The sequence below is a fragment of the Teleopsis dalmanni genome, chromosome 2 (assembly GCF_002237135.1).
Source record: "Teleopsis dalmanni isolate 2A chromosome 2, ASM223713v2, whole genome shotgun sequence".
Classification (NCBI taxonomy): domain Eukaryota; kingdom Metazoa; phylum Arthropoda; class Insecta; order Diptera; family Diopsidae; genus Teleopsis; species Teleopsis dalmanni.
Window position 1 is genome coordinate 56,638,706 of NC_051847.1, and position 16,692 is coordinate 56,655,397.

The window sequence follows — 16,692 nt, forward strand, 5'->3', positions numbered from 1 at the left end:
GACTTGCGTTGTATGGTGATCCTGTGGTCACCATGTATAATTTTAGTTTAAGATACTAAAGCGTATTTTTTTTAGCTTTTTTTTAATAGAAATATTTATACTTTTGAAAAAACAAGTGTAATATTTATTGTAGAAATATATAATAATTAAATACTTACCAGCATAAATATAGACTTCATACAATAAAATGTAGGGTAACTTTAGTGTAGTTGTAACTAAGAAAAATATGTTAAATTTTTATACAAGCTTCCTGTAGCAACAAGATAAAGTATACATAAATATTAAGACTCACAAATTGAACATATTCATACATAAATAATGAAGTTCATCATACGCTATGTTGAACCAAAAAGAATATCAAAGAGAAAGGACCATAACGCACAAAATCCCCGCGGTTAAAAACACAAAATGTAAACAAACAAACGAAAACCCAAAAAATCTACAAAATAAGTTCATAATTTAAGAACTTATTTGTTATGAGGTATAAAGTTTTTCGCTAAAGATTTCACTAGATACAAAGGCACTTAAAAGGAAAACAGATACATTGTGAAAAATAGCAATTAAATTTCTTCGCATGCATATTGGTTAACTTTCCATAGAATAATAATTTCTTGAGAAAAAACTTTCATTAGTTGATGAAAGTAATGCTATGAAGTATAAGAGTTAATGATATGATAAAGTAAGAAAAAAAGTATGAAAGTCAGTCACTGAAAACGTTGACTTAATGAAGCATATATTTCAATAACTTTTTACTTCATACATACTTTATAGCTTACATTTCGCTTTATTCAGCACTTTTCATGTATTTTCTTGAGTTTTTATGAAACTGGTAGTTTTAATTTTCTCTGCAGGTGCTCATCACCAAGTTGCGTTCTGCAAATACCGTGGAAACCCGGCAATACCGGAAGGCAGCTAAGGCGCTACTCGTTCTAATACCACTTTTTGGCATTACATATTTGGTTGTTTTGGCTGGTCCCACCGAGGGTGGTGTTATGAGTCATATGTTTGCGATTGTGCGTGCACTGCTATTAAGTACACAGGTAAATTCAAATAAAAAGCAATATCATAACAATAAATAGTATTGACGCATATTTTTATGGTAAAATTTATTCAATTATGCGAAACGAAATCAATTTTATTAATATTTTTTATTATATTTTTCTTCTTTTTTGTTGTTTTTTTTGTTTACATGCTGACATTCGCAGGGTTTTTCAGTGTCGCTGTTCTATTGCTTTTTGAATTCGGAGGTGCGTACCGCTTTGCGGCATCACATTTCAACTTGGCGCGATGAACGGAATATACAACTCAATCAAAGCAGAAGGTGAGTGTAAATAATATGAATTGCAAATCCATAAGTAAATAAAAAGCAAAAATCGGTGGAATTAAAAATTTTTTATTGCCTCGTGTAGGTTTCAAAAAGCCATCCTGTAGTGTAGGGGAATATGTCTTATGAAACGCTTCTGTATAATTCCTAGCAACTTAATTTCAATTTAATTTTCTTTATTCTTAATAATTTTAAGCTCTTAAATTCGAATTTTATGAAAATATCTTAAATTTTCATATTGTAAATTTTCTATTGTAATGAAAATGTGATAAAGGGCGAACATATGTGTAAAAAATTAACGAAGTATGGCTTCTTTATTAAACGTTTAAAGTAACTTTGCACTTTAAATAATGCAGAGATTATTTAAACGATTAAAGATTCTTTAATCTTTAATGGTTATTTTGTGAAAAATATTCGGGTGTATCGTCATCATGGATAATATTATTTATTCTTGCATATGGCTTTCATCACCCGTAAAAGTTAAAGGATTGAACATTCGTATAAGTAACGGACAGATTTCATAATTAGTTAACCCAATTATTTTTTAATTTTTTAATTGTTACTTAAAAATTATATATTGAATATTTATTAAATTTAACTAGAGATTCTGAAAGGATGAAAAAATTTCTTAAATACAGAAATATATTAATACAATTTGACGATACTATAATTTTTATGTGAGTGTAAATAGTCCTATAATAAAATTTAACATTTTATTGTGATCTGTAAATGAAGCTAGAAAAGATTTTACGTTTAACATCATAAATATTTGAAAACACATATTTTTTAAGGATGTATATTTTTGAACCGGGATAAGATATTTAAAAACAGACAGTAAAGATACGTTTTTTTTTTTAAAAAAAACCTACGCATTTGATAAGTACATTTTACGCAATAGAAAACATGTATGCCAATATCAAAGAATAGCCAACTGAAATGATACACAGGCAATCCTCGAAGCACTTAAATTTTATGAAGTAACTAGACTTTCCAACTTTCTAGAGACTTCATTACTAGTTGCTAAACAACTTTATAGGATTTAAGTACTTCTATAAAAAACTGGAGACTCTATTATACTCCAATACTTGTCGCAAACAATCAAATATGGATTTTTTAGGTACAAAGGCATAGAATTGTAAGTAAAAAAATTCGTATAATGTAGAAATGTCAGGAAAATAGCAATACTTTTGCTGATATAGATCTAACATGCTTACGTAGCTTAAAAAAGGGTAATATTTTACTATTTAGTAGAAAACAAGAGAAAAATACAACACTATATCTCATATATCTCTAATTCATTTTATTCTAAACAAAGCATGTTCTAAAGCGCTTATAGGGACCACAATTTGGAATTGTTTGAACTTATTCTTACCAACTTACCCATTAGAATTTTTGAGTTAAGTAGGTAATTCCAAAAAAACACCTTACCAACTTTTCAATAATAATTTTTAAGTTAAGTCAGACATTGAAAAACAAACTATTAACTAAATAAACTGAGAAATCTTTTTAAAAGAATTTGAAAAAATAAACAGAAGTAGTGAGGATGTTCCAAGTATTGCTGAAATACTGAAATACTTAATACAAAACAACCCAACCCGTAGTTTAAGATTCAGTAAAATAAGATAAATACTGCTATTTATTCAGAAAGTAGACCTGAGTTAATCACTCAAAATCCATGAAGGGCATATAATTGATCTAAACATCATACTGTTTTATACTCCCATAATAAAATAATTCATCTACATATGTACTTTGTGAGAATATATTATAACCAAAAAATTATAGATTTAAATATCTATCTATATCTAGACAAATTTATTGCTCATGATCAATACTAATTACATGTATAATATCAGATTTGGGCCACTGTGCCGCATAACCGCACAATAGAGAAAAAGGCGTAAGCTACTTCAATTTGTTTTATATAATTCCTTGCTTAAATTTCAACGCCTTTGGAAGAATAAATAAATGATTTAGGTAGAGTTTAACTAACATTTCTCAAAACTAATTTCAAAGTTTTAATAATGATTTAGAGTACGTTTGGAAATATGTTTTGACAATTTTTGTGGTTTATTTATAAGAAACTTTTGCACTCACTGTGTTGTTAAAATAAAGTAGCACATAAGTCACAACTATATAAATTTAAGTATTTTTGTTAACTATTATATGTTTTTTTAATATTTTAACACTATTGTCTATAATTTTACAATTATTGGTTGTTGTGCAATTAAAAAAGATCAAACATAACTGTCAAAAATCTAAACTCTCCAAATTGATTTTAATGAAGATGCCATACAAACTTTTAATTCAAATTCAAAATCCTTTTTTTCTAAAAATTACCACTAAGTCTCTATAAGTGACAAAACCAGAGTAAACAACTTTAGTTACTTTAAAATTCATACTTCGTCAAAATAAATAACAGCTTAGTGCACAATTTTCATGTTTCAATTTTATCTGTTAATCACTCCTCTACAAATCGTACAATCCCATAAATCTATTTTATCTCTTATTTTCAAAACTTCTACACAATAAAATTTGTTATATACGTATATTTAAAGTAATGCAAAATCCAGATCATCAAATACTAATTTGTAAATTCTCTTCAGATATGTCATATTAATGCAAAACCAGGCATCACCTTTTAAATAACAAATTAGCTTAACAGTCGACAACATTTGAGCTTTGACATGTAAACGATTAACCAAATCTGTAAAATAAATTTATGACTATAGAGAGATAAAAACCAAACACTACCTCTTATTGCTGCGTTGCCATATCACATACATTAAATATCAAGCAATACAAAGCCAAACCACATCAACACATTCTCATAATTACTCTGATTATCGTACATAATAATCGAATTAGTTAAATTACCATGAATCAATTTGGCAGCAAAGGACTCATGCTTGAGTTCATTTTAATTGAAAATTTATGTGGCAAGGCAAATTTACCTAAAACATTCCGCATATGACAATGCCAATATACAACAATACCAACAATACACATGTAAATGAATACGAATGCGACTGAAAGGTGGAAAAATGTTTGGTTAAAGTGTGGTCTTGTGACTAAGTTCACCACAGAAGTGCAAATATTTTTAAACCACAATTTTACCAACACATAGAACTCTACATTCAACTTCCTAGATAAACTCATCCGGATGGATGTGTGTCGAAATGTAATAATTGGCAAACTTATGTCTCCATTAGCTGTCATAAAAAATGCATGCATTTATGTACATGCACTAGACGCTTTAGTGCAGGCATTCATAGGAATCTCTTTAAATTATGCAAACCAAATAATGTCAAATTGTCAAGTTTTATTATTCCAACATATGGTCCGTATATTTTTCCTAGAAGCTGTATATAAATTTAATGTTATTCAATATGCATAGTGTCATTTGTAGTGCACATATAAAAAAGTGATAAAAAGCAGTTCATAGTAATTTTAAAAATTTTGCAGTACGAATTATTTGAAAAAATCGTGCTTTAAATTCACTTTTGGAAAGACCACTTCTTAGATTATTGTAAATAAATTTCTAAAGGATTTTTGCAAAAATTATTTCATGAAATTATTTTAAGATTTCTTAGTATTCCTTTACATTTTTGGTCTAGTTAGCTGCCACTAACAAGAATTATACATTAAATTATAATTTTTATATTATATATTTTGTTTATTTAATTATTATTATATTTATAAAAATTGGTTGCCAAGCAACTAAAATTAAACTTAAAATAAATTATATAATTTTATAATAATAAAGTTTTAAATAAATTTTTAATACTTCTCTGAAAAATCTCTTTAAGAATTGACTTACTGTGTGAGCGGCAGAATCAAAATCAATTTTTTAGTTTTTTCAGTTTTCTTAATTTCTTTAACTTGAATTTATATATATATATATATATATATACAAAGCTAAGGTAAATACTGACTGGTTGCAAGAGTGAAGCGAACGAGCTTACTTCATAAATTATATGCATTTTTTAATGATGTTAAATGGCACTTTGGCTTTAGTTTATTGTGATGTATATAGTTGAGCTAAGTTAAACATTGATTGCTTGGAGCGATATAATATTGAGATTGATAATATAATATTGAAAATAATACGTTTTTTTAACAAAATCCATTAATTGCATGAAAAATGGTTGAAAGTCATAGTTAACGATTTAGAATATATTAATTTAAATAAAATTTATCCTTTCTTAGAAAAAAAAATGTTTTGTCTTACAAATAAATTTAAAAAACTAAGTATACATCCAATATTTTTATTATTATTTGAATTATGTATTTAAACTTCTTGGGAATATTGTCATGGTTTCTTTTTTCGCTCTAATTTCTTACGTTGGTAACTTGAAAATAGCTAAAACATATCGATTTCTTGCCCAATATCAATTTCTTGTAAAATAAAAAGGAAGGAAACTCACGGTATCATTTTTAAACTAATTGAGTGACCTTATACCTTTGCTCTTATCTGTTTATTTAGGACCAAAGAAGCATGAGGGTGTGAAGATTATAAGCAAATAATAAATTACCTTTTTTCTAATCAATATACAAGTTTATAAGTATTTCTCTTTCTCTCTTGTTTTCCTCTTAATAAGGTTTCCTTTATTCTTTTTTTTTCTTGTTAGTCCAAAAATTAGATTGTTTTGAAAAATATATGATTCGTAGGAGTTATAAAAAAAATTCAAATGCAATATTAACAAGTGTCCAAACTAAAAACTCCATTTGATTTAAAGGTTTCTAACCAACAGATGATATATGTACTGATTTTTAGTAATTGTTAATAATAAATAAATGAGAAGACGTGTGGATTTGAATAAAGTACATGAATTATAGTACTAATGGATCTGTTGAAGAAAACAATATGTTCTTAATCGAAAGTTTAACATTATTTTATTTTAATGAAGAGTAGAATGTTTTGTATAGTGATGTTTCAGATTTTTATTGTGATCGAAAGTTATCACCCGATTATTAAATATTTTTATAATTCATATAGGTTTTATATATTATCACATAATCATATCATGCAATCATAATCACAATATCATATATATCACACATCATATAATCAGATGTATTAGCATACATCATAATCATATAACTTATTTTTAAAAAACTTTTAAATGTAAGGTCAGCCAAAAATTTAATTAATTACAAATAAAAAAATTTTGTTGTTGCTATTCACTACTGTTTGAAAAAACCTCTCTATTAACATAATAATTTCTATTAGGAAAATAGTTTCATTCATCATAATTAACTTTAAATATCAATTTTAATATAAAAAGAATTGACTTAAATATGATATATTATTTTTCTGCATTGATTAAACTAACAAAACTGCTTATATAGTATAACATTGCGTTTTTTGTAAATAATTACAAATAATTCTTACATATATACTGAACTGTTGATAGAATCATAAGATTTATTGCAGGTACTTCATCATACAGTTGTTCCATTAGTTTAATGGTTCTATATAAAATAAATCTAAACCTTAGGAGATTGGCTGTTACTGTAGCTTCAAAAGGTGAAATTGTTAATCATATACCTATCTAAGTGAATTTATGAACTTGAACTATTGTAACATTTTTTTAATACAATTAGAGTATTTAGGCTAAGTGTGTCAATGCGGCATCATTGTTTATTGATTTTGATACGCCTTCAGGCCAAAAATTTTTCTAGCAAATGTTAGTAATCTAATGTACAGTTGATTTATGATTTCGTTCTAATATAAAGACAGCAAGTTAATTTGTTAATAAAACTTTCGCAGCAAATTAACAAAATCCAGAAAAATGTGCGAACATAAAAGTCAAGTACGGCTTTGGGTCACTTGATTAAGGTGCTCTGACTCTGAGCTTCAAATTTGACAGAGCACGAATTCATTTTCTGGTACTTGCAGTCTCAAAAAATTATTTACAAATAATTATATATAAAAAATAAGTCCAAAACCACTATTGATGGGTATTTGGTAATCTCGAAACAGTTGTATGGTCAGTCAAAAATTCAATTAATTAAAATAATGAATAATGAATTTTTGTTGTTGTAGTTCACTACTGTGCGAAAAAAACCTCGTAATGTAAAATATATATGTATAAATGTAATTTTTTTATGTAAAAATTTCAGGAAATCGCACAATTATACAATTCCCACTCTTTCTGGCTTCATTACTAATATTATAAATCACTGAAATTAAAATAAATAAACATTAAGTAAATACGAGTACATTTTTACTTATAAGGGACTATCAATCCTCTCATAAAATTATTGAGGTATTACAAAATATATCTGGAAAAACTGAACATACCTTAATTACTTTAGATAACTCTTATATGAGAATTTTATAAAATATTAACTTATCATGAAGTAATAAAATTTAATTTACTTGAAAATTTCTCAATTGTTTCTCATTTAAATTTCGTATTTATTTTTGTGAGCAGCTCCCCCTTGAGAGATTTTTGGAACACATACGTTAGATGTATATGCACCACTTGGCACATATTTTTCTAATTGAATTATAGGAATCGTCAGACACTTCAATTCAATTCATTGCTATGTCAAGGAATAATAAATATTCTGCAAAATCAATTGTATTTTCAAGACTGATTAAATGAATGCGGTTTCAATAGAGATTTTAGGAATCTCGAATTCATTTCAAAATGTTTTAGAATTTAGGATTTTAGGATGGATACAAATAGAAACAAAAAAAAAACAAATAAATCAAATTGAAGTATGAAATGTGTAATAAATTTGAGTGGAAAGTTGATTTTTAGAAGTGAATTTTGATAAAAGAAACGGAAGCAGTTCCTAAAATTTAATTTCAAAAATTCACACCATCATCGCATAAAAATAGTAACTGAAAACATAAGCACTAGCAACACAAATAAAAACAACAACAAATTGTGTTGCTATAAACAATAATATTTCTACTATATTTTTTTTCTTCATTTTCGGAGTGAATTAAATGCAAACATAACAGCATAACCACAGCAACGCATCGCAAATCTTCTGCGGCCGCCGGAAGTGGAAGATTTATTTCCGTTCTATTATTTCGTTCGGTTATTTGTTTGGTGTCTTCATTGGTTGCTTGGCTGATTGCTTTCAGCATTCAAATGTGCTAACAATTATTTATCAAAAACGACAGCATTTACCGCTTTCCAATAGAGAATAAATTAATAAAAAACATCCAGCAATACATCGTTGTGGTGATTTATGTATTAATAGATTCTCATAATATCTTTCATATTATATATAAGTATTGTCATAATAACCGTCATAACGATACAGTGATATATATTTTAAAAAGTGACAAAGAGAAACAATTTTAACATTATTTTCTAAGTCAGTTAAGTCAGATATTGAAAATTTCTCTATAAAAATTAAGCTTATTAATTTGTATTTATTTGTATATTTAAATAATAAATAAAATAAATATTATTTTAATGACCCTGGGGATGACTATATAGTCATAATATTGATATTATATTATACTAATTTCAATTATATTTATATATTGGTAAAAATAAAATATTTTAAAAACAATTTTTAAAAAAATTATGTATTATTTAACAATAACCATTTAGTCTATACAAAAATATATAAATATAAAATTATTTATATTGTGGTAAAGTGCTAGCTAACTGTACTAAATATAAATTTCGAAATAAATATTTAAAAAAAATTCTGTGGTAAACACACCCCTTAAAACATTTTAATATCAAAAAGAGAACAATATATGTTAAAAATATAATAATAAAATATTGTCAATTTATTAACCATATATGATTATATATGGACCGAGTTAAGTGGTCCATTGGATCAGTAAAATTTTTGAAAATTTTTTGCAATAAATATGGCCATATGGTGTCAATGAGACGGTCAGTTAACAGAACCTCTTCTTGAAATAAAGTTGTTATCGAATTGATTTCGATTGTTAAGTCTGCTAACATATATGACAAATTGCGCAGTCTTTTTCGAACCAAATGTGTTCGATGTTTAACTTATTAATTTTTAAAAACAATAATTTAGTCAGCATAGTTCGATAGTCCTCGCTGTTCACCGTAACAGCACTTCCTTCTTCATTTCGAAAGAAATACAATTTTTTTGTCTTGTTGATGGTTTTAAATCAAGAAGAGTAAAATTAGTGCGAAAACGATAAATAATTGCACGAATTGCCTCCTCACTAGGCCGATTATGTTAACCGTAAAATGGACATAGTGCTCTATGAACATCGCAAACAGATTTATTTTTTCAAAGTAAATTTCTACAATTTGGAAGCGTTGTTCTAGCGTTAAATAATTCATGATGAATTACAAAACCTTTCTGAACAGAAATGTCATCTCTATACATTGTCATATTATTGGAAGCAAGCGCTCTACATATAGTGAGCACGAAATGCTTAGGATAATTAAAGGACGAAAGCGTTATACGGAAACAGACTGAAATGCACTTTATTAGTATGTCAAGCCCATCAAATAATTTTGTGGGCAGCTAATGAAAATTGAGGTGTCTAATTTGATCATAGTTGAGGAGATTCATTTATTCATCTTTTACTTTTTTAAAATCATTGTGAAGACTTGTTATTTTTAAATCCTCATCCTGCAGATTCCAACTCTTTCTACACAGAGTTCAGTAGATGTTGACTAATTTTTATAGTTTAAATCCAAATTTACTTATTTATTATTTGTATATAATAATTTATTTAATTATAATTTATATAATTTAAAATTTTTCTATTTTTTAGATATTCTAAATAAATCTAAAGCTCTTTAAACAGATCAGAAAAAATTCTAATTGCTATTATACTATAAACAATAGAGAATATCCTTGAATCCTATGAAACTTAATCTTAATTAGTTATTATACAAAATTAATTAAAAATTATTTTTAAAATATTGTAGTTAATAGAATCTTTTAAAAAATCAAAATTCTTTATTAATCTTTATTGATATGCAAATATTAATCTCTATAGTTTACATCTTTGAAATTCTTTTAATCTCTAATTTATATGAGCGAAATTCAATGCTTTTTAAAATTATTAACATTTTTAATCAGAAAAAGTATATGATATTTTTAAAAGTAATAAAATAAAACTTTTCAGTCTCTTAGACTTCAAGAAAATATTAATTTTGAATTAATAAATTGCAGATATACATCAAAAAACTTCTCTAAGGATGGTTCACCAAGACCTGAAAGTACTCGGTGAGTAAATGATTTTAACTTTTTGATGGCAATTTGTAATGAAAAATTAATTTATTTGAATTTAAAAATAACATTTACAAATATCATATACTCCATGAAATTTTTTTAAGTTTTTAAATATAGATCTAAATTTCTATCAATATCTTTAAACCATTTGTATAAGGTATAAGTTTGTAGTTAATAACTCTACTTTTTTAGAGCAAGAATAGCAAATTTTCCTTATTAATTTTAAATTTTAAGCGGACTTATTAAACTTACTGTATGATAGAAAGCAACTTTATAGGTTAATTAATATACTAACTTAGTAATGTTATTTTTTGCAGACTGTAAAGCTATTTTTTATAGTTATTACTCTGATTTTTTTGTAAAAGGTTAACTATTATAATTCTTAACTAAAAAATATCTTACGTCTGGCAATTTTTTAATAAGTTTAAGGTAGTAGGTATTTATACTCTATTACAACCCCAACTCTTCGTTTTTTACTTTTTGCATAATTTCTCCATTTGTTCATTAAGTTTGGAAACACATTATATCTACATCATCATTAGACTTGTCATTAGGTATCGTAAATTATTAACTTATCCGCGAGATCCATTTTAATAATACTGGCTGTAGCTTTCACCACAAAGTGGTCAAAAGTGTAACCCAATTTATGGTTGTAGCGGACAGTAGGCTGTCCTGGTCATGTTATGGAAGTGCTCCGGTTCGAACATCGTAATTTTTAATGCAGATCTCTGTCACTCATTATTTTTTTTTATACTACAATTATAGCATTATGCTGCTACAATTTATAAGCGACGCATGTATATAACATATGTTGGGATATGTCAATAGTGGCAAATGGCGGATATGGAGACTTACATCACAGGAGGGTTAAATACTTCTCGTATATTAATGCACTGAGTTTACAATGTACTGTACTGATTACATGATTTTTAAGCTTAAGCAGTGTCTCAGAAATGGATTGCAAATCTATATAGAGTTCTTGCTCCATCTATAAACATATAACCAATAAGACTACGTGTGTATTACTGGTTAGATTAACTTAGTCTAACATATATTATTATATGTTGGTGAAGTAATATAAATTATTCGTCCATTATAAAACGAAGTAATTTATTTCCTTCATCAGATTCTGCTCAGATTTAATTATTTTGTATAAATTAATCTTGAGAAAGCAGTCAATTAAATTATCTTTATGTGTATACGTTCTAAAAAAAACGTATTGTCAATAATTATATGTATATAAATCAAGTTTTTAAATTATTTCAGTTTAAAAAAAAATAATATTACCGCTTTAATTTTTTTCGTCAAAGCCGTTTTTATTTGCTTTTGTTAGATAATGCGCTGAAAATAAACTCTGGTTTGTATTTAAATAATTCTTAATATTAATATTTATGCTAATAAGTATATTTAGTACATTATTATTGTGCTGCTATCTACTCTAATTGTGTTCCACAGGTTAACCTAAATTTTTCATACCACACGGTAGTAAGTTACTTAAATGCGTTACTAAAACCCTCACATCCATTGTGTACTAAGTGCCCACTTTAAACTAAAAATTGTACATATAAAAAACCTAAAAAATTCAATTCTAAGCGAGACGGCAAGTGATGAATTAATAAAACGCCTAAGGTTTTGACCAAGTGCAGTGGAAGTAATAAAACTGCAACACAAATGGACACTGTTCCGAAACTATTTTAAAATGTCAGCTCAGAAACGCCAACTCGACTGTTGACCAAAAAAAAAATAGAAAGGAATTGAATAATAAAAAAAGTTTCGGAATTGTGGACATGGCATGTTTGCTTTGTGTTCGAAGGATTTCCCCTAAGTCCAGAAAACTTGAAACTGTAGAAAAAAGTTTATAGATTCAATGCATTGCATGTTTTGAATTTTGATTTAATTTCGTTTTATGATGGTTTTTTCTCTAAGAAAGATATTACAATCTAAACCCTCCATTGTAGAAGAAAATCTAAATTCCTCTTCGTCCTCTTGTTTTTAAATCGTACAATTGAAGAAATTGCTTTGTTTTTTCAACCCAACCAGGTTTCAACCGAAGGAAAATATGCTTGAAAATTATATTTAAAATTCAAATAATAGAATTTTTTATGCAAAACAGAAGCAAAGATATTATCAAATATAGAATAATTTTAAATTCCACAAATATTTACTAATAAAAGAACAGCAATGTAATGTTTTCTTTTTTTATATTTGCTTTATTTCTAGTCCACTTACATCTTATTATGGCAAAGGGAAACGTGAATCCTGTGTATCGTCGGCAACTACAACTACAATAATTGGACATAATCCACCCATGACACTGCAACGTGGCTCTAATGGTGCATTGCACATGTTGCCAACTGCAACGACATTGACTGTAATGCCGCGTGCAATAAGTCCACTGATGAGGGTTTGTATAGAATTTTATTACATTTTTCATATTCCACAAGTATGTCAATTAGTAAGAATTACTTCATTTAGAAGTAGTTTATAATATAAAATGATTTCCAACACTTTAATTTATGACTCCTTAAAATAAAAATAACAAGACTTTTTCTGCTAACAAAATGAGATATATAGCGTAAATAGCAGTTATTGAATGGGAAAAAGAAACAATTACCAATTTTCGTACTATGTAATCAATTCTGATCTTTAAACCGAAATGGGTCAGAGTTTCACACTGTGAGTCTCATAAATATTTAGGGTTAATGCTGAGATCCTTCTTACTACTATTGACTTGGAGATATCTTGTTTTTGTTTAAAGATTCGTTTAATTATACAATCATCAGGTTTGAGATAATGTAACTAAATCATCTTCTGTGTAGTAATTGTGTAATTCTTCTGTGTGATTTTGTTTATTAACTAAAATTTAAAATTTTTTTTAAAACCAAAAGTAACAATTATTTCTTAGAAAACAGAAGCTGTTTACATTATTTTAATTTAAATTTAAAGTTTTTTATTACTCTTTTTGTAATTCCTCAGAAGATAACAGCCAATAATTCTAATAAGGATCTTTATACAAACAAGAGAATATAAAAATACGCAATAATTAAAGTTACTACAAAAAGAGTAATTCTTAAGTTTTAACAATTAAAGAAGTAAAATAGTTGATTACAATTTCTATATGTGTATACAATTTCTATATGTGTATAGAAATTGGATCCATTCCAATACTACATTATGGAAGTTCCCCAACGTATTGAGAAAGCATAGTCAGTCATTAACCATTTTTCAGGTCATCGTGATAGCCTAGAGGGCTCTTTATGCCGCATAACTATCTGACATCATGTCAATATGTATTCCTTTCAATTTTCAACGTAGATGAAAAGAGTACACACATATTTCGACGGTTTGTGTTTCTGGTTCAAAAATTGTTTGGTACATACCCATTGGAATTTATGTTTTGAATCGCGGACAATTTATTCCAATCGTTGTTGTTCCGTTTTCTAATTCTGACTCATCTCTTAACCAAATCTGTGAATTGGGTTGGACCATAATGAAATTTGTTTTCCACAGCACACGGTCGTTGTTAATGACGACAGTTTCTGAAGAGTACCAGTAGCGAGAATAATGTATCATCGGTCTGTAAAATAGAACAATAAAGAAAGGATAGAGACTTAAAAGAATCCCAACACTCCACTTAGCTTGTAAATATTAAATATATTATAAATATAAAGTGAAAATTTTATGCAATAAAAAAAAATTAGATAAAATATAATAAAGTAAATTATAACAAAATTGAATAAAATAAAATAAATATAATAAATTAAAAGAAAATAAAATAAAAAATAATAATATATAATAAAACAAAATTAAATAAAATGTAATAAAATATAATAAAACAAAATAAAATAATATGTAATAAAATAAACAGATATAATAATAAAAGAAAAAGAAAAGAAATAAAATAAAAAAGAACATAAATAAAATATAATAAAATAAAATATAATAAAATAATACAAAAGAAAATAAGAATAAAAAAATTAAAAATAAAATAAAACAAAACATAATAAAAAAATACATAAAATAATACAAAAAAATAATATGAAATAAAATAATGTATAATAAAACAAAAGAAAAGAAAAGAAAAAACATGATATCTAAAAAGAAACAAAATAAAAAATAAAATACTAAAATTAAATTAAATACTCGAAAAAGTATGATCAGTTCAATTAATTAAAATAATATAAAAAGAATTTTTGTTGTTGTAGTTCACTACTTATTGAAACCCCTCTAATACAATTAAATGTTATAAGATATAATAAAATAACTTATAACAAAATAAAAAAAAGAAAATGAAAGAACATAAAAGAAAATGAAATTAAATATAACGAAGTAAAATAAAAATAAAATAAAATTAAATAAAATAAACAAAAAAAAATAAAATTAAAAAAAAAATAAAATATATATAAATTAAATGAAAAAACAAAAAAAAAATTAAATTAAAAAAAAAAATATATATATAAATAAAAAATTAAATCAAATAAAATGAGATAAAATTAAATAAATAAAATAAAATAATATAAATAATATACAAGTTCCGTTAAAATATTCAATATTAGGATAAACCATAATTAAACATTTATATATATGGTTAAAAAAAATAGGAAATGATTAGGAAGGATATAAAGAAAATAATTCAAGTCTCACAGAAAATGTGTGAACTTCGTATAAGAAAAATAAAAGCATCTAGAATGTACAGTAACTATTGCTAACATTTTAAATGTTTTTTATATAAAATTAAAAGGACAAATACATGTAACTCTAGACGTACTAAATCAATCTGTAATTGCCCCATATCGAACTTTTAACAACACTGGTGTGCATTGCTTACATTAAAATGTTGTTAAAGATATTATTTTTCTTACTTATAATTAATTTCTTTATCTTTCATTAAAAATTAAAATTCAAATATTAAATTTCTTTCTTTTTGGAACAGGGCGGACTGGAGGAAAATTCGGTGTAAACAATGTAAATGCATCTGAACGTCTTTCAATAGAAAATATAAATTCAGAAATTTTAAAACCCAAAAACATGACAAAGAAATTCTATTTATCTATAAGTATTTAGTATAAATAAATGTTTATATATATATATATATATATGCATATATATGCAAACATTGAACAGAAAGGAGCTTTAATTCTCATTTAGTCAAGAAGGACTTGTTAAACAGAACAAAAGAAGAAAAATTCGATACTTCAAAACAAAGAAGGACTGCTGAATTTATTTATAAAGTTTTAATTTATTTTATATTAAGTTGTAAATTTAATAAGTTTATAATAACTCTTTTAGATACAAAATTTAATTTAAGTGACAATTTATCGTATTGTATAAAAAATAAAGTTCTATGTATTTTATGTGCAAAATATAGTTCAAATTTAAAAGAAAATATTATTAAAAAACATAAAAGGTGTTAAAGTCATTAATATACGTCATACACAGATAATAAATGAATTAATTTAAATAATAGTAAACTTAATATAAATTTAATATTTTAAGTGTAAAGATATCTATCTATGAATGTACTATATTAATGTAAAGTAAATGTTTTAAATTTTAAACTTTATGTATGTAATTCACCAAAATATAAAATATAAAAAAAAAATTAATTAAATTTTAAAATAAATGTGCTAAATAAAATAAAAAATAAGTTTTATTATTAATTGTTTTATTTAAAGTTCTCAACTTAACCAAAAAAACTGGGCAAATTTTTTCAAAAACACAAATCTATATTATGCCAAATCAGTTATAAGACACCTTTAAAAAAAATTTAAAAAACAAAATCAAATGTCATACTACATAAAGAATATAGTAGGGAACTACTATAAGATACTTTGACTTTGTAGGAATAAATGATACTATCTATCAAGTTAAAATATACGCGATCAGTAGATGTATTAAAGAATAACAGTCTTACAGACTGTCAGTAACGCACTCAAATCTCATCAAAATTAGTGATAGCCTGTTTAGAAAGGCTTACATCAACCAAATATAGAGTCTATGGATTCCGGTGTATATTAGGAACAAATACATTAAAAAGGTAGATTTGCTAGCAAAGGATGTTGCGGTATCATTGCTATTCGAGTCAAACTTTCTATGTGAACTACAAAAAAGGTACAGTTCCCTACTTATTAGAAAAAGAAAGACCCAGAATATTGTACTCG

General features: G+C 25.7%; 1 protein-coding gene across 2 annotated transcripts in view; it reads left to right on the top strand.

The window, feature by feature from the left end:
• LOC119681442 (diuretic hormone receptor) overlaps positions 1 to 15,748 on the top strand; it is a gene marked incomplete at its 5' end in the record, with an annotated part of 36,445 nt that extends 20,697 nt beyond the window's left edge. The window contains 5 exon segments of one of the 2 annotated variants that reach the window (XM_038094632.1): positions 852 to 1,040; positions 1,206 to 1,321; positions 10,472 to 10,525; positions 12,752 to 12,935; positions 15,465 to 15,748. In XM_038094632.1, coding sequence (XP_037950560.1) covers positions 852 to 1,040; positions 1,206 to 1,321; positions 10,472 to 10,525; positions 12,752 to 12,935; positions 15,465 to 15,491 — 570 coding nt within the window. 2 annotated transcript variants of the gene reach the window in all.
• Between the last annotated feature and the right edge of the window lie 944 nt (positions 15,749 to 16,692).